Here is a 27,646-nt window from a genome sequence, read left to right on the forward strand (position 1 = left end):
CATTACCTCAACTAACCTGTGCCCCTGCACATTGACTCTGTACCGGTAACCCCTGTATATATACTATTTGTTCTTATTTTTATTTTTTTAAACTTTATTTTAGTGAACACTTATTTAACACTTATTTTTCTTAACTGCATTTCTGGTTAAGGGCTTGTAAAGTAAGCATTTCACTGTATTAGGTGCATGTGACAAATAATATTATATTTCTTTGAAACTTACCGAAAGTTTAATGAAGCAAGAACTAAGGTAGGGAAGCGTCAAAAAAGTGCACAGAGAACACTTATCAGACTTGCTTTCAATGAGAATGCCAGATCTATAAGTCACATGTCTACAGTGCCTTGCGAAAGTATTCGGCCCCCTTGAACTTTGCGACCTTTTGCCACATTTCAGGCTTCAAACATAAAGATATAAAACTGTATTTTTTTGTGAAGAATCAACAACAAGTGGGACACAATCATGAAGTGGAACGACATTTATTGGATATTTCAAACTTTTTTAACAAATCAAAAACTGAAAAATTGGGCGTGCAAAATTATTCAGCCCCTTTACTTTCAGTGCAGCAAACTCTCTCCAGAAGTTCAGTGAGGATCTGTGAATGATCCAATGTTGACCTAAATGACTAATGATGATAAATACAATCCACCTGTGTGTAATCAAGTCTCCTTATAAATGCACCTGCACTGTGATAGTCTCAGAGGTCCGTTAAAAGCGCAGAGAGCATCATGAAGAACAAGGAACACACCAGGCAGGTCCGAGATACTGTTGTGAAGAAGTTTAAAGCCGGATTTGGATACAAAAAGATTTCCCAAGCTTTAAACATCCCAAGGAGCACTGTGCAAGCGATAATATTGAAATGGAAGGAGTATCAGACCACTGCAAATCTACCAAGACCTGGCCGTCCCTCTAAACATTCAGCTCATACAAGGAGAAGACTGATCAGAGATGCAGCCAAGAGGCCCATGATCACTCTGGATGAACTGCAGAGATGTACAGCTGAGGTGGGAGACTCTGTCCATAGGACAACAATCAGTCGTATATTGCACAAATCTGGCCTTTATGGAAGAGTGGCAAGAAGAAAGCCATTTCTTAAAGATATCCATAAAAAGTGTTGTTTAAAGTTTGCCACAAGCCACCTGGGAGACACACCAAACATGTGGAAGAAGGTGCTCTGGTCAGATGAAACCAAAATTGAACTTTTTGGCAACAATGCAAAACGTTATGTTTGGTGTAAAAGCAACACAGCTCATCACCCTGAACACACCATCCCCACTGTCAAACATGGTGGTGGCAGCATCATGGTTTGGGCCTGCTTTTCTTCAGCAGGGACAGGGAAGATGGTTAAAATTGATGGGAAGATGGATGGAGCCAAATACAGGACCATTCTGGAAGAAAACCTGATGGAGTCTGCAAAAGACCTGAGACTGGGACGGAGATTTGTCTTCCAACAAGACAATGATCCAAAACATAAAGCAAAATTTACAATGGAATGGTTCAAAAATAAACATATTCAGGTGTTAGAATGGCCAAGTCCAGACCTGAATCCAATCGAGAATCTGTGGAAAGAACTGAAAACTGCTGTTCACCAAATGCTCTCCATCCAACCTCACTGAGCTCGAGCTGTTTTGCAAGGAGGAATGGGAAAAAATGTCAGTCTCTCGATGTGCAAAACTGATAGAGACATACCCCAAGCGACTTACAGCTGTAATCGCAGCAAAAGGTGGCGCTACAAAGTATTAACTTAAGGGGGCTGAATAATTTTGCACGCCCAATTTTTCAGTTTTTGATTTGTTAAAAAAGTTTGAAATATCCAATAAATGTTGTTCCACTTCATGATTGTGTCCCACTTGTTGTTGATTCTTCACAAAAAAATACAGTTTTATATCTTTATGTTTGAAGCCTGAAATGTGGCAAAAGGTCGCAAAGTTCAAGGGGGCCGAATACTTTCGCAAGGCACTGTATGTGAATTTTGTCAGATTTCGTACAAATTTGCATATTGCACCCTTAAGTCACTGTTAGAATATTAATAAACATAATTATAGACGACCATAGTCATACCATTCCATCACTGCCTGCCTATTTCATGACCTAAACAAGATGAATGATGAACTTTTTCTCCAATCTGTGGCCTACATCTTTGTGCCAACAGTGAATGAAGCGATTGAATGAAGTAAGCGATGCTCTAGTCTTGCGATCCTGCTCCAATACATTAGTCAGTGGAGGATGACAGCACCCTAGTCAAGCTGGTCTGGAGAAGGCAGTCTGGTTGCACTGAGTCACGTCAGTGTTTTCATCCCAAATGGCATCATATTCCCTACATAGTGCACTACTTTTGACATTGTATCAACCGTGCGTACATTTCTCACTAAATTCTGGTGTACGTGGAGATTCTAGGATTTGCGTATGCAAATAATTATTGGGATTTATCTAACATTCTTTCATTGCTAAATCAAAGCAATACTATTTGCGCTAGTAAACAAGCATTATAACCCCACCTGGAAAACGGTCCCTTCCATTCACCTTTTTGGTGACAAAAATGCCTGGTTTGCTGTATGATTTGGAAATGTTGGAAGTGGGACATGACAGTTCCTAAAAGAAAGCACAATTTCATTTGATCACTTTTCTGTAGACGTATGGGCAGAATGTTTTCATATTTTTTCAGTTTGAAAAAGTTTCAAACAAAAAATGCATATAGCGAGTGCCAAACACTGGCAGTACATTCTGCAACTGATTGTCTATTCGAGAAAAACCTCAATTTTCCACAAAATAACAATATTTTCTTGCAAAACAGTTGATCAACCACTAGAAGTTATGCTTACGCATTGTCTGAGATTTGCGTGGAGATACTTACCCTTTCCTCTCAAGTTACATTTTTATAAATCCCAACCTTTGCGGGAAAACTGGTGCCTGCAAGGTTTAAAGCATTTGTCGTGGGCACGCACCTTTGACAAATGAGGCCTCAAACATCTTAGGGTCTGAGTCAAAAGTAGTGCACTAAGGCTGCGATTACACAGGTAGCCCAATTCTGATAGTTCTTTCTCTAATTGGTCTTTTGACCAATCAGATCATATCTGGAAAAATCTGATTGGTTAAAAGACCAATTAGTTGGTTAACATTATCAGAATTGGGCTTCCTGTGTAAATGCAGCCTATATAGGGAATATGGTGCCATTTGGGACACACTCATTCTGGGTTGAAGTGAGAGTCCATCACAATCCAGGGGAGAGAGAACTTTGACAGAGACTGCAGGGTGACAAAATAATGCAGGCTTCCCAAGTGACCATGGGGAAAAATACAGTGGAGCAGACATCCATTCAGCAAGCCATACACAGACAGACAGACACGCAGACCAGACAGAGGGTAGAATGGGGGAGGGGAGCATCTATTACAGAAAATATTCAATGTGCACCACCCCTCTCCCTCCGTCTACCCTTTCTCCATTTCCCTATTTCTCCCTCTATCTGAGGGCAGCATGATGGTGAGTTATTTTACCGCAGTTTGGCACAGCATGGAGCATTCAGCTCCCCAGATGGTCCTCCTGGTGATTCACTTTGCCGCCTTGTCTGTTGCTGGGCAGCACGGAGGGCTATGATAACATCACACACTTTTCAAGCCAGACTTGAATATATGAGGCACATTTGTGTGTACATTTTAACAAGCATGTTCCAACAACAACAAAAAATCCCCTCATCTGTGGGCTCTCATCCTATTCTGGTATGGCCAAATAGCATTATGAAAGGTAATCTCTTAACAAGTTTAATGACGGTCTGGATTTAAAAGCACTACAAACCTCAGTCATACACAGAAAATAATAATTATAGCACAGCTGGGGCTTATAGATTGCTGCAAGCCAGAAAAGCACACAACTCTTACTAGCCTCCACTAATTTATTAGGCCAGGAATATGCAACTCAAATCCTTGGGGGCCAGATTGGTATCATACTTCTCTCCCAGCCCTACAGCTAACACACTTGATTAAACTAATTGCATTCTAAAATAAAGACCATGATTAGTTGATTATTGGAGTCAGGTGTGGGACTGGGGCAAAGGTGTGGCCCCCGATGACTGGAATTCACCATCCCTGCATTAGTCACTAGTCTGGGCTAGCATGGTACAGTTCTAGACATGCTGCTCTTCCAGCCAAGTGAGCATGCTGTCCTGCTTGCCTAAGCTAACTCTTATCTACTCCACTAACATTGGCTAACACGCCCCACAGCTAAACATGCTGCTAACATAACGTTATCCTAGCAACTACTGTACCTAGCCTACGATAACAATCCTCTATGCTAGCTAGTGTGGGGCTAACAGGCATCTCAGTTAGCCAGGCTAACGTGCCATTTCCTGAGTCAGTGTGAGTTTGGCAGGCTCTGGCAGGGGCACCTCCTGCCCTTTGCAATGTGGGCCAGTGGGGGTGCGAGAGCAGACCATTCACCTCCGTCCGATCCAGCGATAGTACGGCCAGGAGCCAGGAGATGACAGCATCTCATTGCTGCCGTCTCATGGACCGATAAATCTTCCCCAGGCTCTGGATTTGTGCAGGCATGTTTGAGAATACACCATTGTCTCTAACTCTGCCACAGCTGTTCAACTCATAACACCAAGTTTAAACCATGCAGGCCAAAGTAAGAGTCGAGCCTGCAAAGTTGGGGTGAAGTCAGACGTGCCAACTATAGCGTGTTTGACAATGGAGATTTTGAACACACATATCAGCCATTTCTAAACGCCGCAAAGCATACAGAGGTCTCTTAACGGCTATTAGCAATGCGGTTAAATACTTCAGAACTGAGCCTGTGTGATTCCTTTGAATTTGCCTGAAGTGTTTCAGGCCTTTGCACCACACTGCATGTTTTTCCGATTAGCACATCCCCCGTTTCCATGGCAAAGCAGTAAACTGTGGCTGCACTGGATTTTCCACCTGGTCATGTTAACCTGATTTCACACTGCACATACTCCACAGAGAATAGTTTCATGAAAACTATAGACCCATTTTATATATATATAAACACATACATACACATTCACAGTATAAATGTAGCATATAGTCATTTCTGAACATACTCTATGTAAACAGTGGTACCCATAGCCTATGCAGCACCACAGAGAAGACATATCTTTGTTGTCAGGTAGAGGGAGGCCTGTTTTGTGTTTCCACTTACCAGCTAGGACCCTAGCTAGATGACTAATGAATACAAATGTTCTAAATTGATCCTACGAGCCAGACAGCTTTCATTGTTCCATACTAAGAACATTTCCTTCTCTCAGAAGCAAAATAAGGACACTGCAGTCGACTGAGTTGGCTTCTCTGTCTCGCGATGGGGTTGCCATGTTGAGATCTGCATACCCGGGCAATGGGCACAGACCGCATTCATTGAAACTGGCTGCTGGTAGTGAGGCTAGCAGGGCTGGGAGTGAGAGTGAGGAAGGCTGTTGAGAGTGAGCCTCTGCCCGCCCCCCTTGCGCTCTGGGCGGCTGTCTAGGACAGATTATGCTGGCAGCCGGCCAACCCAGTGCCAGCCCCTTTCTTCCAGTGTTCCTGATCAACAGAGCACGCTTTGTGCTGAAATGACAAACCACAAAGTCAAGCCAACATCTGCAGGATGAAGGGGGGGCAAGGATAAAGGGCTAGGGGGGGCTGCAGGAAGGGCCAGACATGAGTGAAAAATAATTTCAGATTCAGCCGGTTGTAGTCGGTGGATGTGATACATACTCAAAATATCTGTTGCATTGCCATACAAAATGTTTGATAGAGAAGGGTGGGAAAAATGGTATTAAAGCAAAGACAATGTACAGTGATTATTATCTTACCTATACAACAATGTGACAAAGGATTAAGTTAAATCCGACAGCTGAGACTTAAGACTTGTTCACACTGCAGGCCTTAATGCTCAAATAAGTTTTGTTTTTTAAATCAGTTTTGGAATACTGCCTGTCCAAATCAGATTGGTAGTCATTTGCTGACATGGCCACGCTAGTTGTCATGCTAATTGTGTGTGTGTGTGCAGTGGCATAGAATGATTGGTGATGGTGCTCATGTTTCCTCTCACTCAGAAGTTGTTGTGTAGCAACTTGCAAGCTAAGGTGACAACAATTTCTATGAAGGTGGTAGCTTGAAATATCCGATTCCATGTGCTTTTTGGCTGTTCAGACTGCAGGAAAAAGATCTGATTTGGATATGCATTTTTCTTTTGAGTCACTTCAAACTGCCAGTGTGAACAAAGCTTTAATGTACCTTTGGGGCTTGACATCTAGAGCGATTGTATAAAATCCGCCTCCAAATGCAGATATAATTTGAGGCAAGTTGCTGATTGTATATAATGGCTGTACATAAGGCTACACTCTAAATGTGACAGAGTGAATGTGGTGTGAAAGCTTAGCCATCCACGACTACACAGAGACCTTTCCAAGAGAATTTAGACTCGAGGAAAACACAGATTTGAAGAATTTGTAATTATGTGTACTACCTAGTACCTTTCCAACAGGGGGCGTTGTCTGTGCTCCTTAAAGTAAGCATGCCTGATCTTTACTGAAACGAGCATCTAACACATAATCTTGAGATCCAAGACAGAGCACAACAACCAAATGTCAAAACCACACAGCAAAAAAACAAACCAAGCAGCAGCAAACAACACAGCTGATAATAATAACAACACATTCAATTTAAAACACCTTTAAAAAAACAGTACTGGAAAGAATGAGCAGCAGCTAACAAGCCTATAGCCAAAGTAGTGGCGGTCGGTGCCGTTTAAGATGAGGGAGGATGATTATTTTTTTATGAGCATGGGCTTATTTCTATTGCAGCATATTGGATGGCTGTTATTCATATTCCATTCACCCATCATGAGGTTGCTACAACCCAGCCTATGAAAGAAAGTTTACAAAGTAGGTGCACAGGTTGAAATAATTTTGAGTAATCAAGGTGACAGACACATTCAATACTGCCTTGCACACTCTTGCCTGCATCTAGCTGATCTAGAGTGTAATCATTAGTCCAACAGTTGCAAATGATAGTTTCCATTGGACAAATTCAGGTATGTTTATCCCCAATTTGTTCCGTTTCTTCCGTTTAAGAAAATTTTTTCAACAGAATCGCCGGACTGAATTCACCCTGATCACAAGCAAACACTACACTTTCATAGCAGCCACATAAAAACAGCATGATACATTTGCTCGTTGTATATATAATTAATTTTCGCAACTGTCTACGCGGTCTCCTTCTCACCCTTTCCCTTGCTTGTGGACTTCAGTGCAAAAAATACAAAACTGAAACATTTGTAGAACTATTCAGACCCTTTACTCAGTACTTTGTTGAAGCACCTTTGGCAGCGATTACAGCCTCTCTTCCTTGGGTATGATGCTACAAAATTGGCACACCTGTATTTGGAGAGTTTCTCCCATTCTTCTCTGCAGATCCTCTCAAGCTCAGTCAGGTTGGATGGGGAGCATTGCTGCTCAGCTATTTTCAGGTCTCTCCAGAGATGTTCGATTGGATTCAAGTCCGAGCTCTGGCTGGGCCACTCAAGAACATTCAGAGACTTATCCCAAATCCAATCCTGCGATGTCTAGGCTGTGTGCTTAGGGTCCTTGTCCTGTTGGAAGGCGAAACGTCGCCCCAGTCTGAGGTCCTGAGCGCTCTGGAGCAGGTTTTCATCAAGGATCTCTCTGTACTTGGCTCTGTTCATCTTTCCCTCATCCTGACTTGTTTCCCAGTCCCTGCCGCTGAAAAACATCCCCACAGCATGATGCTACCACCACAATGATTCACCGTAGAGATGGAATTCAATCTTGGTTTCATCAGATCAGAGAATCTTGTTTCTCATGATCTGAGAGTCCTTTAGGTGCCTTTTGGCAAACTCCAAGTGGACTATCATGTGCCTTTTACTGATGCGTGGCTTCCATCTGGCCACTCTACCATAAGGCCTGATTGGTGGAGAGCTCCAGAGATGGTTGTCCTTCCGGAAGGTTCTTCCATCTCTACAGAGGAACTCTGGAGCTCTGTCAGTTACGATCGGGTTACCTACCTGACCATTGCTCAGTTTGGCCGTGCGGCCAGCTCTAGGTGGTTCCAAACTTCTTCCATTTAAGATGAGGCCACTGTGTTCTTGGGGACCTTAAATGCTGCAGAAATGTTTTGGTACCCCAGATCTGTGCCTCAACACAATCCTGTCTCGGAGCTCTACGCACAATTCCTTGGACCTCATGGCTTGGTTTTTGCTCTGACAACTGTGGGACCTCATATAGACAGGTGTGTGTCTTTCCAAATCATGTCCAATCAATTGAATTTACCACAGGTGGACTTCAATCGAGTTGTAGAAACATCAAGGATACATTTTTTTCTGGCTATTCCGTTAAAACAAATAGAGCCTATGTGCATGCTGTTATCAAAATGTAAATCTTATTTGCTGCATTTCAAACTGAGGCGCAGCCGGGAATTAGTTCTCTATGATGGCGAGTGGTGGGGTCGATAAACCAGGAAGATTCTCCATTATCTATTAAATTTCCAGTTTGGGAATATTTTGGCTTCTCAGTAGATTACAACAGCGATGGAAAGAGAGTGTATGTTGCCAGCGCTCAATGACAATAGCCTATGCAGCTGCCAACACCTTAAACATGTTGACACATTTAGGGGCCAGCTGAGTGGCCAAGTGGTCTAAGGCACTGCAGATCAGGGTTTGATTCCAGGCAGCAGGCCCTGACCGGGAGACCCATGAGGCGGTGCACAATTTGCCCAGCGTCGTCCGGGTTAGGGGAAGGTTTGGCAGGCTGGGATGTCCTTGTCTCATCGCGCTCTAGCGACTCCTTGTGGCAGCCGGGAACATGCATGCTGACTTCAGTCGCCAGCTGTATGGAGTTTCCGAAAACACGACTGGCTTCCGGATTAAGCGAGCAGCGTGTCAAGAAGCAGTGCGGCTGGGCGGTGTCGTGTTTTGGAGGACGCATGGCTCGAGACCTTCGCCTCTCTCTCTCTCTCTTGTCTGTGTGGAAGTTACAGCGATGGGACAACACTGTGACTACCAATTGGATATGATGAAATTTGGGAGGAAAAAGGGTTGTTTTTAATAAATAATAATAATTACACATTTAAACCAAGTATTCCTACTGGAGCAAGACCAAATCCTCCACTCTTCATTCTGCCCTTTGCAGATGATTCTGAATTCAAGCAGCCGTTCGCAGCTGATTACAAGAGCGATAGGTATGTTTATAGCTGCGGATATGTGCTCATTATGGGTAGTTGAAAAGAATAGGGGGTTTCAGCACCTTGTGATAGTGCTCGAGCCACGTTATGGACCAAGTTCAGCAAACAGGTAGTACCCGCTCTATGTAAGCAAGCTAAAAGGCGAAGTTGTTTGTAAGAAGTCAATATTTTGTGTGGCCACCATCATTTTCCAGCACTGCCTTAACCCTCTTGGGCATGGAGTTCACCAGAGCTTCACAGCTTGGCACTGGAGTCCTCTTCCACTCCTCCATGACGACATCACGGAGCTGGTGGATGTTAGAGACCTTGCACTCCTCCACCTTCCGTTTGAGGATGCCCCACAGATGCTCAATAGGGTTTAGGTCTGGAGACATGCTTGGCCAGTCCATCACCTTTACCCTCAGCTTCTTTAGCAAGGCAGTGGCCGTTTTGGAGGTGTGTTTGGGGTCGTTATCATGTTGGAATACTGCCCTGCGGCCCAGTCTCCGAAGGGAGGGGTTCATGCTCTGCTTCAGTATGTCACAGTACATGTTGGCATTCATGGTTCCCTCAATGAACTGTAGCACCCCAATGCCGGCAGCACTCATGCAGCCCCAGACCATGACACTCCCACCACCATGCTTGACTGTAGGCAAGACACAGTTGTCTTTGTACTCCTCACCTGGTTGCCGCCACACACGCTTGACACCATCTGAACCAAATAAGTTTATCTTGGTCTCATCAGACCACAGGACATGGTTCCAGTAATCCATGTCCTTAGTCTGCTTGTCTTCAGCAAACTGTTTGCGGGCTTTCTTGTACATCAACTTTAGAAGAGGCTTCCTTCTGGGACGACAGCCATGCAGACCAATTTGTTGCAGTGTACGGTTCTTTGGTCGACCATGGCGAGGCCTGTTCTGAGTGGAACCTGCCCAGTTAAACCGCTGTATGGTCTTGGCCACCGTGCTGCAGCTCAGTTTCAGTTTCTTGGCAATCTTCTTATAGCCCAGGCCATCATTATGTAGAGCAACAATTCTTTTTTTCAGATCCTCAGAGAGTTCTTTGCCATGTTGAACTTCCAGTGACCAGTCAGTATGAGGGAGTGTGGGAGCGATGACACCAAATTTAACACACCTGCTCCCCATTCACACCTGAGACCTTGTAACACTAACAAGTCACCGGGGAGGGAAAATGGCTAATTGGGCCCAATTTGGACATTTTCACTTAAGGGTGTACTCACTTTTGTTGCCAGCGGTTTAGACATTAATGGCTGTGTGCTGAGTTATTTTGAGGGGACAGAAAATGTACACTGTTATACAAGCTGTACACTCACTACTTTACATTGTAGCAAAGTATCATTTCTTCAATGTTGAAACATGAAAAGATATACTCAAATATTTACAAAGATGTGAGGGGTGTACTCTCTCCGGTTTTATGATGAAACAAATTGTATGTTTATATTTATTCCGCCACTGTGTGACTTGTCTTTTTGTTGTTAGGGCCTTATTGTAGGCCTATGTCACGCTGGTGTATGAACAACATAGGTTGTAATATGGCTTTTTTAATGGCTTCCCTAGTGTTTTTTACACACACCGCTACTTACTTTTGTTACATTTAGGGGAGCTAATGCCTCATTCAGGGAAGCTGAGCCCCCCCCCACAAAACACACCCTGAGTATACCCCTCTGGACACTGCAGTAGGATAGCTTGGACCATGGAACCATGAAGAGCATCCACTTCCATTACATTGAACCAGGCATGGTTATCTTTAATGTTAAGTTGTGGATGGATGGAGGCCAATATACACTGAGTGTACAAAACATTAGGAACACCTTTTGTCCACCCACTTCTGTCATCAGAACAGCTTATATTCGTCGGGGCACAGATTCTACAAGGTGTGGAAAGATGCTGGCCCATGTTGACTCCAATGCTTCCCATAGTTGTATCAAGTCGGCTGGATGTCCTTTGGGTGGTTGACCTTGATAAACACGGGAAACTGATGAGGGTAAAACAAACAGCAGCGTTGCAGTTCTTGACACACTCAAACCGGTGCGCCTTGCACCTACTACCATACCCCGTTCAAAGGCACTTACATTTTTCTTGCCCATTCACAGCTAAATGGCACACATACACAATCCATGTATCAATTGTCTCAAGGCTTACAAATCCTTCTTTAACCTGTCTCCTCCCCTTCTTCTACACTGATTAAAGTGGATTTTACAAGTGACATCAATACGGGATCAAAGCTTTCACCTGGATTAACCTGGTCAGGTGTTCCTAATGTTTTGTACACTAAGTATATATTTGCCTATTCTCACAAAGACATGACAAGAACATAATACCTGATTGGAAAGCTAATAAACTATGATGATCAGCTGGTGTCACAATATGGCTTTTCTAGCCCCTCTTTGGGCTAATCAATAAATGTGCAGTCTGATTGGCTACACATTAAACAGGTGACTAATCCACCGCCAAATATTGTGCAGTTTGATTGGCTACTCAATAATCACATGATTGAGCCACTTCTGGATTTGAGGCAATCTGTAACGTCTTGACTGAAATTAAATTGAAACGCTTGTCTCTGATGCAGTGCCAATATAATTATCTAACTATTGTCAGATGTTTAATTGAATTTAGATAACTCAACACCCTTTTTATACAATAATACATGATATCTACGTAGGAGTTGTACATTTCATTTCACAATTATGATTTACCACGTCATGGCTTATCCTCAATTATTTATCCGAATGCATGTATAAATAACTGAATAGATAAGAGGGAAGGATGAATACATTTTATTTAAGTATTGCAATAACTGAGCCAGCATAACTTCTGCTGTTGTACCTTGGGGACACCAGTCATGTGGGAACACTAAAAACCTAATTACTAAACATGTTGTTGTTTTCTAAGCAGTGAGGTGCACATGCTATTTATCCTTGTGTTTCATTATGGTGCATTATTAAACTTTTAAATCTAATTGAGTCCAATTACTTTCATTAGAGCCGAACACTTGAACCGAGGCAGGGGTTCAAATGCAGTCTGTTATAAGCTATTGCTATTCCTTTGGAGAGAAACACAGGGGGGGAATTCCAGCACAAGTTTAATGTCAGCCGTGATTTAGGTTCTCAGCTCGACCCGATCCAACGTTAATGAGCTGCACATGACATAGTCCAGGAGTGGAACAACAATATACAGGCGTACCTTGAGAACAGAATTGGGTAACACGTCCATAAATGATGCCTCTCCGTGAGAGCATGTTTCCTCCCATTAGCTTGTAAATAGCTGGTACAAGGTTAAATTATTTATACTGAGTGAAAGATATTTTAAAGTACTTATGGTGTTATCCCCCTTCCTCTCACGCCAATTATTATCTCATACTTAATTTCTCATTGACTGTAGTAGTCTGACATCCTGGTCTTTCAAACATACTAAAATGAACATTTCTCAGGAATGACACCGTTCGGCACATGTACATGTATAACGAGTGAAATAAACACACAGCCCTGGAATAACCTCAGCGTTGGCGTTGTCGCAATCTTATCTCAGGTATACAAACGTAAACCTGTCTCCCTCCATTTAGTATGATATATCATGTTTCGTATGGTATGTATTAATTTGTGAATTTCAATTATCCATGTATGTATGTTACAAACTACAATTCATATATGTTACGAATTGCAATTTGTATAATATGTTACGAAATTGTGTAACAGTATAACTTTAGACCGTCCCCTCGCCCATACCCGGGCGCGAACCAGGGACCCTCTGCACACATCAACAAGTCACCCACGAAGCATCGTTACCCATCGCTCCACAAAAGCCGCAGCCCTTGCAGAGCAAGGGGAACTACTACTTCAAGGTCTCAGAGCAAGTGACGTCACCGATTGAAACGCTATTTAGCGCGCACCGCTAACTAAGCTAGCCGTTTCACATCCGTTACAATTGCAATACGTACAGTGCCTTGCGAAAGTATTCGGCCCTCTTGAACTTTGCGACCTTTTGCCACATTTCAGGATTCAAACAAAGATATAAAACTGTATTTTTTTGTGAAGAATCAACAACAAGTGGGACACAATCATGAAGTGGAACGACATTTATTGGATATTTCAAACTTTTTTAACAAATCAAAAACTGAAAAATTGGGCGTGCAAAATTATTCAGCCCCCTTAAGTTAATACTTTGTAGCGCCACCTTTTGCTGCGATTACAGCTGTAAGTCGCTTGGGGTATGTCTCTATCAGTTTTGCACATCGAGAGACCGACATTTTTTCCCATTCCTCCTTGCAAAACAGCTCGAGCTCAGTGAGGTTGGATGGAGAGCATTTGTGAACAGCAGTTTTCAGTTCTTTCCACAGATTCTCGATTGGATTCAGGTCTGGACTTTGACTTGGCCATTCTAACACCTGGATATGTTTATTTTTGAACCATTCCATTGTAGACTTTGCTTTATGTTTTGGATCATTGTCTTGTTGGAAGACAAATCTCCGTCCCAGTCTCAGGTCTTTTGTAGACTCCATCAGGTTTTCTTCCAGAATGGTCCTGTATTGTCTTCCCATCAATTTTAACCATCTTCCCTGTCCCTGCTGAAGAAAAGCAGGCCCAAACCATGATGCTGCCACCACCATGTTTGACAGTGGGGATGGTGTGTTCAGGTTGATGGGCTGTGTTGCTTTTACGCCAAACATAACATTTTGCATTGTTGCCAAAAAGTTCAATTTTGGTTTCATCTGACCAGAGCACCTTCTTCCACATGTTTGGTGTGTCTCCCAGGTGGCTTGTGGCAAACTTTAAATGACACTTTTTATGGATATCTTTAAGAAATGGCTTTCTTCTTGCCACTCTTCCATAAAGGCCAGATTTGTGCAATATACGACTGATTGTTGTCCTATGGACAGAGTCTCCCACCTCAGCTGTAGATCTCTGCAGTTCATCCAGAGTGATCATGGGCCTCTTGGCTGCATCTCTGATCAGTCTTCTCCTTGTATGAGCTGAAAGTTTAGAGGGACGGCCAGGTCTTGGTAGATTTGCAGTGGTCTGATACGCCTTCCATTTCAATATTATCGCTTGCACAGTGCTCCTTGGGATGTTTAAAGCTTGGGAAATCTTTTTGTATCCAAATCCGGCTTTAAACTTCTTCACAACAGTATCTCGGACCTGCCTGGTGTGTTCTTTGTTCTTCATGATGCTCTCTGCGCTTTTAACGGACCTCTGAGACTATCACAGTGCAGGTGCATTTATACGGAGACTTGATTACACACAGGTGGATTGTATTTATCATCATTAGTCATTTAGGTCAACATTGGGTCATTCAGAGATCCTCACTGAACTTCTGGAGAGAGTTTGCTGCACTGAAAGTAAAGGGGCTGAATAATTTTGCACGCCCAATTTTTCAGTTTTTGATTTGTTAAAAAAGTTTGAAATATCCAATAAATGTCGTTCCACTTCATGATTGTGTCCCACTTGTTGTTGATTCTTCACAAAAAAATACAGTTTTATATCTTTATGTTTGAAGCCTGAAATGTGGCAAAAGGTCGCAAAGTTCAAGGGGGGCGAATACTTTCGCAAGGCACTATATGATATGTTACCAAATCCCGAATTTGTTGTGGTGTAATGTAAGCTAGGCTAGGGGTTTGGGTTCGGGGTTAAGGTTAGAGTTAGGGGTTACATTTAGGGTTGGTAGTTAAGGTTAGGGGAAGGGTTAGCTAACATGCTAAGTTGCAAAGTAGCTAAAAAATAGTAAGTAGTTGCAAAGTTGCTAATTAGCTAAAACGCTAAAGTTGTCTGTTTTGTGATTCAAACACGAACTTTTGGGTTCCAAGACGTTTGCGTTATATGCCCACCTATCCTTCCCAACTAACCTCCATCCTTTTGTTTTTGGGTCATTTAAAAAACAAAAACATTCTGACATAAAGAGCACATATTCAACTTCAGAAAAAAAATCAATTTTCACATCAAGAGGTTAAATTTAAAAAATGACTATAGTAATTGCATATTAACTGTCAAATAAAGTAACAGGGTAGACCGTAACAGGATAGACCGTAACAGGGTTGATGATTTCATCTTAAATCAGCCATAAATCCCCATGTGACAGGGGATATGGAAGCTTGTTGTGTGCAACAAGGTGTGGCAATTGAATGCAAGCTTCAGATTTGTATTTTATTGCTATCCTGTCTATCTTTGGGTAACAGAGGTTGAAGTGTTATGCTTGACCCAGCCAGTTTTTCAGCATAAAACATCAGAAAAGTTACAAAAAGAGTAGAACTATGATTTAACTATGTTCAACATTTCCTTATAATTTCTTTTTTTTTTAAGGAATAGTTTTACCATATTAAAATGAGAGTTTTAATATGGAAAAAAATCCCCATGTGGTCTATATTAAAGGGCACTTCATTTAACATAACAGGCTTTTATTTGATTTTAACATAACAGGCTTCACGCCTGAGTTCCAAATATTTCTAACGGTCACCCCAGTGTGAGTTTTGTTATGCACGTGAGGTCAGAATGTGTTCTAACTGTTCTAAAATGTGATTGTTACGTAACAGGACAGTTAACCCAGGCTGTCCTCAAACCAAGGCACGCTGCCTGCTAATTATTCATAGGCTATGCTTCAACCTGTCGATTTCAAATTATTTTCTAACAAGTTTTATTTTCTAACAACAGTTTGAATTGAGGTGTGTTCCGCCTCCTCATTAATTCACACATTCCTTACTAATAATAACTTTGGACATGTGTGCGTTCCTATCAAAGTAAGTGCCTTATTACGTTATCATTATAGCTTCTGTATGTCGTGTTGTCATTTCCACTGTAGCACACCATATGTATGTATGTATGTATGTATGTATGTATGTATGTATGTATGTATGTATGTATGTATGTATGTATGTATGTATGTATGTATGTATGTATGTATGCATGTATGCATGTATGTATGTACAGTGGGGCAAAAAAAGTATTTAGTCAGCCACCAATTGTGCAAGTTCTCCCACTTAAAAAGATGAGAGAGGCCTGTAATTTTCATCATAGGTACACATCAACTATTACAGACAAAATGAGGAAATAATCCAGAAAATCACATTGTAGAATTTTTAATGAATTTATTTGCAAATTATGGTGGAAAATAAGTATTTGGTCAATAACAAAAGTTGATCTCAATACTTTGTTGTATACCCTTTGTTGACAATGACAGAGGTCAAACGTTTTCTGTAAGTCTTCACAAGGTTTTCACATGCTGTTGCTGGTATTTTGGCCCATTCCTCCATGCAGATCTACTCTAGAGCAGTGATGTTTTGGGGATGTTGCTGGGCAACACTGACTTTCATCTCCCTCCAAAGATTTTCTATGGGGTTGAGATCTGGAGACTGGCTAGGCCACTCCAGGACCTTGAAATGCTTCTTACGAAGCCACTCCTTCGTTGCCCGGGCAGTGTGTTTGGGATCATTGTCATGCTGAAAGACCCAGCCACGTGTCATCTTCAATGCCCTTGCTGATGGAAGGAGGTTTTCACTCAAAATCTTACGATACATGGCCCCATTCATTCTTTCCTTTACACGGATCAGTCGTCCTGGTCACTTTGCAGAAAAACAGCCCCAAAGCATGATGTTTCCACCCCCATGCTTCACAGTAGGTATGGTGTTCTTTGGATGAATTCAGCATTCTTTGTCCTCCAAACACGACGAGTTGAGTTTTTACCAAAAAGTTATATTTTGGTTTCATCTGACCATATGACATTCTCCCAATCTTCTTCTGGATCATCCAAATGCTCTCTAGCAAACTTCAGATGGGCCTGGACATGTACTGGCTTAAACAGGGGGACACGTCTGGCACTGCAGGATTTGAGTCCCTGGCGGCGTAGTATGTTACTGATGGTAGGCTTTGTTACTTTGGTCCCAGCTCTCTGCAGGTCATTCACTAGGGCCCCCCCGTGTGGTTCTGGGATTTTTGCTCACCGTTCTTGTGATCATTTTGACCCCACGGGGTGAGATCTTGCGTGGAGCTCCAGATCAAGGGAGATTATCAGTGGTCTTGTATGTCTTCCATTTCCTAATAATTACTCCCACAGTTGATTTCTTCAAACCAAGCTGCTTACCTATTGCAGATTCAGTTTTCCCAGCCTGATGCAGGTCTACAATTTTGTTTCTGGTGTCCTTTGACAGCTCTTTGGTCTTGGCCATAGTGGAGTGTGGAGTGTGATTGTTTGAGGTTGTGGACAGGTGTCTTTTATACGGATAACAAGTTCAAACAGGTGCCAGTAATACAGGTAACGAGTGGAGGACAGAGGGGCCTCTTAAAGAAGAAGTTACAGGTCTGTGAGAGCCAGAAATCTTGCTTGTTTGTAGGTGACCAAATACTTATTTTCCACCATAATTTGCAAATCAATTAATTAAAAATCCTACAATGTGATTTTCTGGATTTTTCCCCTCATTTTGTTTGTAAGTGTACCCATGATGAAAATTACAGGCCTCTCTCATCTTTTTAAGTAGGAGAACTTGCACAATTGGTGGCTGACAATACTTTTTTGACCCACTGTATGTATGGATCATAATGTATTTACTGTTTTATTAACATGTTTTCAAGTACTGGTGACAAAACATGCATTCCGATTATTGCATAGATTATAATGGACACATATGAAAGTTGTACTGATTATGATGAGCTAATGCCAAGCTAATTGCTAGCTATGTGTGGCACCATGTTTGTTGACATCATACAATGCATTCTGATTGTCATGTAAACGTCTGTCAGTCCAAAGATGTTATAACAAAACGAGGTGAAGGGATGGTTCGCTCATCTTTCGAGTAAACTTCCGGAAGTGAATTATGTAAATAAATGATGGTAAACGACACACCCCCTTCAACATGCATACTGCAAACAAACCCAACTAATCTTGTAACCTCTTATCTTATCTTTGATGCTAAAAAACAAATATGGTGGCACGCATAAACTACCCATCAGATTACTTTCGATTTTTAGAACGTGTTTTACTCAATTATTTTGATCAATGGTGAGGTCATCCGTAATGTGATAAATTGTAAATAGTAATTGCTATTAGTTCATTCATATTATGATTTCTGTCAGCCGAGAGTTAGCTAAATATGACTGCTTTAGTTAGGTCACTCTTACCTCAGCTAGCGCTACGACTAATGTAGCCTACATTTTCCAGTTTGGAAGAGAATTGTGTTATGCGGTCTCTACTTCTGTGAATGTCTGAACATTTGAGGACATTACAATGTTAAGACTGTGTTTGTGCCAAAACAATTGTGAAAAAAACAGTGTAACCAGCTCAAACGCTGACTTTTGTATCAATCGTAAGGGGACATTCTAAATAAGTGTTCTAATCACACCGGTTTGAGCGTACGCTGCAGGGACCACTGTAGAATGATCACCTGTGTGTTCGTATGTGTCAAAGGGTTAAAGGTCTACTTTGGTCAAAACCGCAAAAATAAAGCCTTTAAACTGTATAACTAATCAATGCACCATGTTATATCTGGAGTACTTCTCCTGTCTTATCCGGTGTCCTGTGTGATTTTTTTATGCTCTCTCTAATTCTCTCTTTCTTTCTCTCTCTCAGAGGACCTGAGCCCTAAGACTATGCCTCAGGACTACCTGGCATGGTGACTCCTTGCTGTCCCCAGTCCACCTGGCTGTGCTGCTGCTCCAGTTTCAACTGTTCTGCCTGCGGCTATGGCACCCTGACCTGTTCACCGGATGTGCTACCTGTCCCAGACCTGCTGTTTTCAACTCTCTAGAGACAGCAGGAGCGGTAGAGATACTCTCAATGATCGGCTATGAAAAGCCAGCTGACATTTACTCCTGAGGTGCTGACTTGTTGCACCCTCGACAACTACTGTGATTATTATTATTTGACCCTGCTGGTCATTTATGAACATTTGGACATCTTGGCAATGTTCTGTTATAATCTCCACCCGGCACAGCCAGAAGAGGACTGGCCACCCCTCAGCCTGGTTCCTCTCTAGGTTTCTTCCTAGGTTTTGGCCTTTCTAGGGAGTTTTTCCTAGCCACTGTGCTTCTACACCTGCATTGCTTGCTGTTTGGGATTTTAGACTGGGTTTCTGTACAGCACTTTGAGATATCAGCTGATGTAAGAAGGGCTATATAAATACATTTGATTTGACCATCATACCAGGTCATTTAATGTTTAAAAAAAAACAAAAAATATGAATAAGATATTTGGCTACAGAAGTGCCCTTTCCTACCAATCTCTACAGCTTCAGTCCAAAAACTAATCCTGTGAAATCACATCAACACATACTGGGGTAGTTACTGGCTAGCTTAGCTAACGAACTAGCTATGTCGGTTGTGGCTCACATGACCAGAATGACACAGACAAACCACCAAAGGCACACCCTATTTCTGTTTGAATATTGAGAAAGGGGTGGAGTTGGTCAGTTGTTCGTGCCCAAAGTCGACCTTTAAAATATCAAAAGGCACTCATTTCCCGGAACGACCCTTTTGGCTTAAGTAACCTTCTGTCATACCAAATGTAACATATCATACTAATTGGCGGGTCAGAGATTTACAGTTACTATGTATGTTATGTCTATTCTTTGAGGCCACGCTGGACGTTGAGTGATTGTCATTCACCAGTCATTTTCATTTCACTCATTTTTATTTGAGGTTAAATGAGGCTGCTTCCAATCATATAGAACCTTATTAGAATAATTTAGGGCATTTCCAGTAAAGTATAAACTCTGCTGCTCTGTATCAATGAGGAACACTCTCCCAACTGTCACTAAAACCATGTCTGGATTCTTCCATACTGAAAACATGACCATGTATAAACAATTTGAAGTAATAAATGCCAAAGTTGATGTGACAGTTGATGCTAGAACAAACATGTTGATGTCCCATTGAAGAGTTTATTGTGAGGTTCTGAGTGCTGAAGGTCGTGTCATGCTTGTCTTCTAAAGTCTTCTATGAAAGCCTCTGACGTGTTGAGAAGGACGTCACTTACTCTTGGTTTTGTCCGTCTGGCTGTTTTTACTTTTGGTCTTGGCAGGAAACAAGCGCAGCAGGGCAAATGCTGGGGGTAAGGTCTGGCCTTGAAATGGTGGGTTGGTTACATCTTTCACCATAATCACATATTCACCTATGGCAGAGAGAAAAAAGCAATTCAAATGTAAATATTAAGTGACATTGTACTCCCAACTCACAAAGGTTGAGGAAATATGGGTCTAGTCGTCAATGGGTTAACAGGTTGGCTGGTGGCTTCAGACTTGGTGCTCCCTGGGGTCAAAGGGACTTTGTTTGATACAGAAGGTTGGCGTTGGCTGCTGCAGTGATATGACCTTGTCTGAGACGAGGGGACAGTTACATTTCCATAATGTTTAACGGTATCAACACAATCATTTTGATCTGGATTAAATATCCTTTAGTCCCTGAAGAAAATAATGGAGCTAATGCTAACTATAGCTGGTTGAGTTCATGCTTTATGTGCTTTATGTTGGATTCCATGAATGAAATCAAACCATGAATGACAGCACATAGGCAATGCAGTACCACAGCGATTGCACAGATAGAAAGGCTGTTCAGAAGCAAATGGTTCGCCACATGTGCAGAAAGATCACATCGGAGTTCACTTTCTTTATTCCTTTGTCCTCTGGTAATAGGGTGGCACAATTGGCCCAGCGTCATCCAGGTTTGGCAGGGGTAGGCCGTCATTGTAAATAAGAATTTGTTCTTAACTGACTAGCCTAGTTAAATAAAGGTGAAATAAAAAAAATAGTCAATCCGCCTTGCGTATGTATATACTCACTAGAAAGAGCGAGGCGGAGAGAGAGGGGACTATCACAGCTGACAGGGCATATCCCATGACATCACACTGTGTCCTGTAAATCCGCTGGGTTAACATGGCACAAAGACATCAGAGCCCTGGCCCTCTAGGCCAATAGGTTCCTCAGCTGTTGTCCTCTGGCCAACCGCTCCAGTCCACAGAAAGCTCAGCAGCAGTGGCAGCCAGGCGATCGTTTTACCGTGGGGCAGGCATTCTTCCTCCGGGCTATCACTTCATCATGGTTGCATCCCAAATAGCACCCTATTCCCTATGTAGTGTATTACCTTTGACCAGGGCACTATATAGGCCCCATAGGGCTCTGGTAAAAAAAAGTGAAAAAAAACTAAATGAAAAAAACTAAATGAAAAAACTAGTGAAAAGGGTGCAATTTGGGACATATACCATGCCTCCACACAGCGGCAAAGGTAGTGTTATGGGATAGAGGAATTAGGTCTGTAAGCTTAGGGGGTATAGTATCTATAGTGGGTAGGCTCCCCGAACACAAGCCCCACTTCCTGAGTTATGGGCCCGCCACACATGTCCCCTGACGTATGAAATATCACCGTCACTGGCTGAATGACTTGCTGAAGGAGAGTTTTGTGTGTGTGGGTGCGTGCATGTAAGAGGGTATAAAAGGCTAAATCTAAAACAGTTCGGAGAATATTCTTAACTTAATGTGCAAGTCAAATTATTTTGCATTGTATATTTAGTATAGATAAACTATGTACAACTCATATACCATGCATAAGTAACTAGGGGAACATCTAAATTTCACTTTTTTTGTTCACAATTGGTTGAACGTGCACGCAGACAGTATGCTAGTTAAATGCTAGTTAAACATAATGCAGAGTGAGATTTCTCACACTTCGTATTGTGTTTGATCCTCCATCTTAGATAGCGTGTCCTTAGGCAAGGCTGGAAATATCATTAAGGAAAAATAAATCTACAAAGAAACTGAAGAGAGAGCATCTTTAGTTCCAAAAGCAGGAGGAACGCAAAATTACAGAGCTGCTGCCGGTTCCCTGCTCCTCGCCACAATGCTCCCAGAGAAGACCAAGGAAAACATCCACAGAGGTCTACAGCACTGGAAATAAAAGTCCAGCATGCAGGTTACTTCAGAGGAGAAGGGATATGGGCGGACAGGTGCTCAGTTTCTGCATGGTCGTCACCAATCTAATTTCATATCCCCCATATATTTATGAGTCTTTTTATATTTGAAACACTGTGAAAGGAGAGGGTAATGGAAATGCTGTAGGAAGCTCCGCTCTGTTATTATCTGTTAAACACTTGCCTTATACTTTCCTTTAATTTTTGTTTTTTGATTTGCTTTCCACTTTGTTGCCAGGGGTCTGAAAGAAAGTTTCAATTCTTGAAAATGAGCAAAAGGCTTTACCTTGACCATTGGGCAGGTCTGACTTAATCTCACTTGGCAGAAGAGTCATGCCCATAGGGGGCACAAGGGCACGTGCCCCCTCACATTTTTCAGATGTTAAAGGGCAAGTCCACCACTTTTCAAAATCTCCAGCACAATACCAGTCAAGTCAAAGTCCAAAAGGGCTTCTTAACAGCTTCTACCCCCAAGCCATAAGACTCCTGAACAGCTAATCAAAGGGCTACCCAGACCCCTCTTTTACGCTGCTGCAACTCTGTTTATAACCTATGCATAGTCATTTTAACTCTACCTACATGTACATATTACCGCAATTACCTCAACTAACATGTGCCCCCGCACATTGACTCTGTACCGGTACCCCCTGTATATTTATTTATTTAACCAGGAAGGGCTCATTGAGATTTCAAATCTCTTTTTCAAGAGCGTCCTGCCAAGATAGGCAGCACCATGTCATTACACAATTACAAACAGACAACATGAAAAACTACAAGTAATCTAGTAAAAACCATAGAATTCACAAGTGTATAACAAAATCATAAAACAGCAAATTAAAAACATTGACAGGTCAGGGAATCAGCCTCAAAATATAGCCTCGCTTGTTATAAAATGTCCTCCCTCTATCTAGAAACTTGTTTTCTTACTCTGTGATGTCACAGAGAAGCATTTTTTAGGACCTTGATTCTTATCTTTTTAACCAGAGATCATAGAAACACACCATTTTCACATATCTAGACACTGGTATGGAGCTGGAAATAATAAATGAGGTTGAAAAGTGGTGGAATTACCCTTTAAATGAATTACTAAACTTCATTTTCAAGCTCACATTTTCTCATAATTATTTATAAAAAGATATGTCATCTGTACTTTGCGGAGGAGCCACACTGACTGGACCACGCAAAGAGTACCCCCGTTCTCCCTAGTAAGCGGTTCACTCCAAGGTGCACCACAGAGCAAAAGATATGCTACGGTAGTGGAGGAGGAGAAAGAGTTTTCAATGACACACACAATGTTTGATTTTCGGTGCCGGTGATGGGCAGGACTCACAGGAGGTATGTTTGTAAATTAATTTGATCAAGCTATTGATTCCTTCTTGATGAATAAATAAAACAAAAAGGTTTTGTTGTATCTTTGTAACACTAGCCACCTAGCAATTTTATGAAGTTGGCTTTAGCTAGCCAGCTAGATACTGTTGAAGTCGGAAGTTTACATACACTTAGGTTGGAGTCATTAAAACTTGTTTTTCAACCACTCCACAAATGTCTTGTTAACAAACTATAGTTTTGGCAAGTTGGTTAGGACATCTATTTTGTGCATGACACGAGTCATTTTTCCAACAATTGTTTACAGACAGATTATTTCACTTATAATTCACTGTATCACAATTCCAGTGGGTCAGAAGTTTAAATACACTAAGTTGACTGTGCCTTTAAACAGCTTGGAAAACTCCAGAAAATGATGTCATGGCTTTAGAAGCTTCTGATCGGCTAATTGACATCATTTGAGTCAATTGGAGGTGTACCTGTGGATGTATTTCAAGGCCTACCTTCAAACTTAGTGCCTAACTGACCTAAGACAGGGAATTTGTACAAGGATTAAATGTCAGGAATTGTGAAAAACTGAGTTTAAATGTATTTGGCTAAGGTTCCCAATCTCCCAACCTCATAACTAGCTACCAAGCCATTTCAGACTATCAATCATCAAGTTAGAGTAGCTTGTCTAACTATCTTAGCTGGCATGTCTGCTGGCAAGGTTGCTAGACTTTAGAAAATACTCAAATTGCTTTAATTCTTGGGTTGTGTCACTATATACCAGTGTAGCAGTTTTACTAAACTCCTAAGGCATAAGCGTTCTTAAAGAATCAATGTGCATCATTCATTAAAATGACAATTGAAAAGGTAAAAAGCTATGCTTAGATGACCTATGCAGGATTATTATTTTACATAGAATTGGGCATAATGATTGTGCTCTAGATTACAGATGTTTGAAAAACTCTCAGACTTCCGGAGGGCCCCCCCCCCATCCTCAAGTACTTCGTGCCCCCTTTAAAATAATGGGTGCAAGACGCCTGTGTCACCTGGCCTCACACTCCTGCTGTCAATGGAGCTTTTCTTTGTGTTGCTGGTAAAACAAGACCCCGTGCTTGACCTGCAGAGAGAGAGAGAGAGAGAAAGAGCTTCATCAATTCATTTAAAGAACATCACGGAATCGGGACCTACAAATCAATCGATTAAACTGGGCACAGAGCCCATTTAATCCACTGTTATCTATTGCCACAAAAAACCCATAGTGTACCTTCACAAATATTTTAGCATGGGAAAGATAGAATCAAACAGTACATATTATGTTTTTGGCGGAGTACGGAAGAGCGGAAAGAGATCTTACAGAGTAGTAAGGGTCTTGCTCTCTCGACTGCATTCATACATGCATATGAACGCTGCATAAGATCAAAAAGATATTGAGAGGGCCATAAAAGAGGATTATAGACCTCACCAGCTTGTAGTCCTAAAACTATGGCGAAAATGAATGGGGAAAGAATAGGTTTTTGGGTAAACAATGAAAATAACGTCCGAGATTAACAAACGCTTAGGAGATCTTATTTTGTTCTATGAAATAATATCCGTCAGTTACCATGACCTTTATGAAGCCTTTATGTGCTTTTTTAAATTACATAAATGCTTGAAAATTTTACGTTTGCTGATGAAGATGATCTCATAGAACAAAACGTATAAGATCTCCTAAGCCTACGTTTACCACAGACCTTATTTTCTGAGTTCATCCAAAAACCCAGGTGGGCAAATTTCACTGGGGACGGGGGACATGATCCCCCCCACATTCTAAAATTGCTTTATCATTGCACAGTGATACAAAAAGCACCTCACAGTAGTTGGTTAAGCTGTTTGGCGTTCTGAAAGGCTGGCTTATAAGACCAGCACGGTGCTGCTGTCTGTAGCTGCTGTCTTGTGTGTGTGTTGCGCCTTTTGCTCCAAGTTGTAAAAGCAAACAGAGCAGAAACTGGCTACTCTTTATTTGATTGATGTAGCCGGCAAGGTAACTGCTGTTTGACTTAAAGTGTTAAAAAGTATTTATTCCCAGGGCTGAGTATTGTAACTGACATGTACCGTTAGCTAATGTTTCATCCCCTCTAAACTGATGTTCTGTCTGAAGGGAATGAACTGGCTAGCTAGCTATTACGGTAGCTACTACAGCCAGTTCAGCTCTGTTAGGCAACAGTATCTAACAGCTGTTGGGTGTATGGAAAAGGTTTGTAGGCGTTTTTTAAAAAATGTTCTTTTCAATGTACCATTAGCTAACTTTAGCTATTATTTTTGTCTCAATCACACGAGACCTGAATCAAACAATGAAACCAGCAGCCAAACAATTAAAGACTGATTTTCTGACAGCCCAATGTGAATTTTTATTAGAGTCAGTATAGCAATGTAAGGTTATTGATCGGTCAGTTTTCCTAGCTATTTCCTATATCTTTTCACAATGACACAGTATAAACAGCTCTACAGGCTACACTGTCATGGTGCACAGTCAGTACACAACACTATGCTCATCATGTGAACTGGAACACGCTGTCGTAAAGGTCGATCCAGAGCATCCCAAACATGCTCAATGGGTGACATGTCTGGTGAACATGCAGGCCATGAAAGAACTGGGACATTTTCAGCTTGCAGGAATTGTAGACGTGCGACATGGGGCCATGATTTATCATGCTGAATCATGAGGTGATTGGGGCGGATGAATGGCACGATATTGGGCCCCAGGATCTCGTCACGGTATCTCTGTGTATTCAAATTGCCATCGATAACATGCAGTTGTGTTAGTTGTCCGGAGCTTATGTCTACCAATATCATAACCCCACCGCCACCACGGGGCACTCTGTTCACAACGTTGACATCAGCAAACTGCTCGCCCACACAACGCCATACGTCTGCCATCTGCCCAGGACAGTTGAATGCAGGATTCATCCATGAAGATCACACTCCTCCAGCATGCCAGTGGTCATCGAAGGCGAGCATTTGCCCACTGAAGTTGGTAAAGGCGGAGAACTGCAGTCAAGTCAAGATCCTGTTGTGCCAACCCACAGTTTGTCCGGGTGGCTGGTCTCAGATGATCCAACAGGTGAAGAAGCCGTATGTGGAGTACTTGGGCTGGCGTGGTTACACGTGGTCTGCGGTTGAGGCCAGTTGGACGTTCTGCAATATTCTCTAAAACAACTTTGGAGGTGGCTTATGCTAGAGAAATGAACAATCAATTCTCCGGCAACAGCGCTGATGTGACAAAACTGCACAACTAGTCTAAAGAAGGCAAGTTTTATTGCTTCTTTAATCAGAAGAACATTTTCAGCAGTGCTAACATAATTGCAAAAGGGTTTTCTAATGATCAGATTAGCCTTTTAAAATTCTAAACTTGGATTAGCTAACACAACGTGCCATTGGAACACAGGAGTGATGGTTGCTGATAATGGGCCTCTGTACGCCTATGTAGATATTCCATTAAAAAATCTGCCGTTTCCAGCTACAATAGTCATTTACAACATTAACAATGTCTACACTGTATTTCTGATCAATTTGATGTTATTTTAAATTTACAAAAAATTGTGCTTTTCTTTCAAAAACAAGGACATTTCTAAGTGACCCCACACTTTTGAACAATAGTGTATGAAAAGCATAGAATTAGCTTCCAAACCAGATTCCATTATTTTCTCGAGCTATGCTTATAATTGAGGGATGATTGGTCCCTTGGTCATGCCGGAACCTACCAAAAAGAGCAAAGGTGGGTATCATTCCCAGCAATATGATTGGAATCATTTAGTCACCTCAAAAAATAATTTCATTAACTGATCCCTTGCCATTTTCACAGCTTGTCAGGCAAGACCTCAGAATAAACGTGTGTCATGTGACATAAGTACCCTTACGACACCTCCTCCATTGTTGCCAGAGTCTCCCTCGACTCCTATGAAAAGGATACGCCATCATGAGGTCTCCAATAGTGCTCCGAGTTACTGCGCAGATAACACAGATGGCTTCATCAACTACGACAGGTAATGTATGTTATGTGAAATCTGAAGAGTTCTATACACGGCTTGACAAAATAGGAGGCTAATTCTCCAGCCAAGCAGATACAATTAGTAGACTCATTTTGGTTGTGAAGTGCATTAGCAAAAAGCTTTGTCCTTTCTTCATGGAGGCTTGCAAGATGCTGTGAAGTCCAGACTGACAGGCTTGATACTGATGTCTCTGATTAGAAAGAGACCTGGAACTCTGCATAAAACATTTTCTAGA

At 41.9% G+C, this 27,646-nt stretch overlaps 1 protein-coding gene across 4 annotated transcripts in view; it reads right to left on the minus strand.

The window, feature by feature from the left end:
- Window positions 1–19,420: 19,420 nt before the first annotated feature.
- The window catches only part of LOC112233893 (MORN repeat-containing protein 1-like), a 73,395-nt gene continuing 65,169 nt past the window's right edge, over window positions 19,421–27,646 (minus strand). For 2 of the 4 annotated variants that reach the window (XM_024401797.2, XM_024401796.2), the window contains 2 exons: window positions 24,430–24,500; window positions 19,422–20,278 (listed from right to left, as the gene is read on the minus strand). In XM_024401797.2, the coding sequence (XP_024257565.1) occupies window positions 20,136–20,278; window positions 24,430–24,500 (214 nt within the window). In that variant the 3' untranslated portion in view covers window positions 19,422–20,135. Of the gene's footprint in view, window positions 20,279–24,429; window positions 24,501–27,646 lie in introns of all 4 variants that reach the window. The other 2 variants (XM_042303577.1, XM_024401795.2) reach the window with 2 other exon arrangements.

Source organism: Oncorhynchus tshawytscha, linkage group LG22 (assembly GCF_018296145.1).
Source record: "Oncorhynchus tshawytscha isolate Ot180627B linkage group LG22, Otsh_v2.0, whole genome shotgun sequence".
Lineage (NCBI taxonomy): Eukaryota > Metazoa > Chordata > Actinopteri > Salmoniformes > Salmonidae > Oncorhynchus > Oncorhynchus tshawytscha.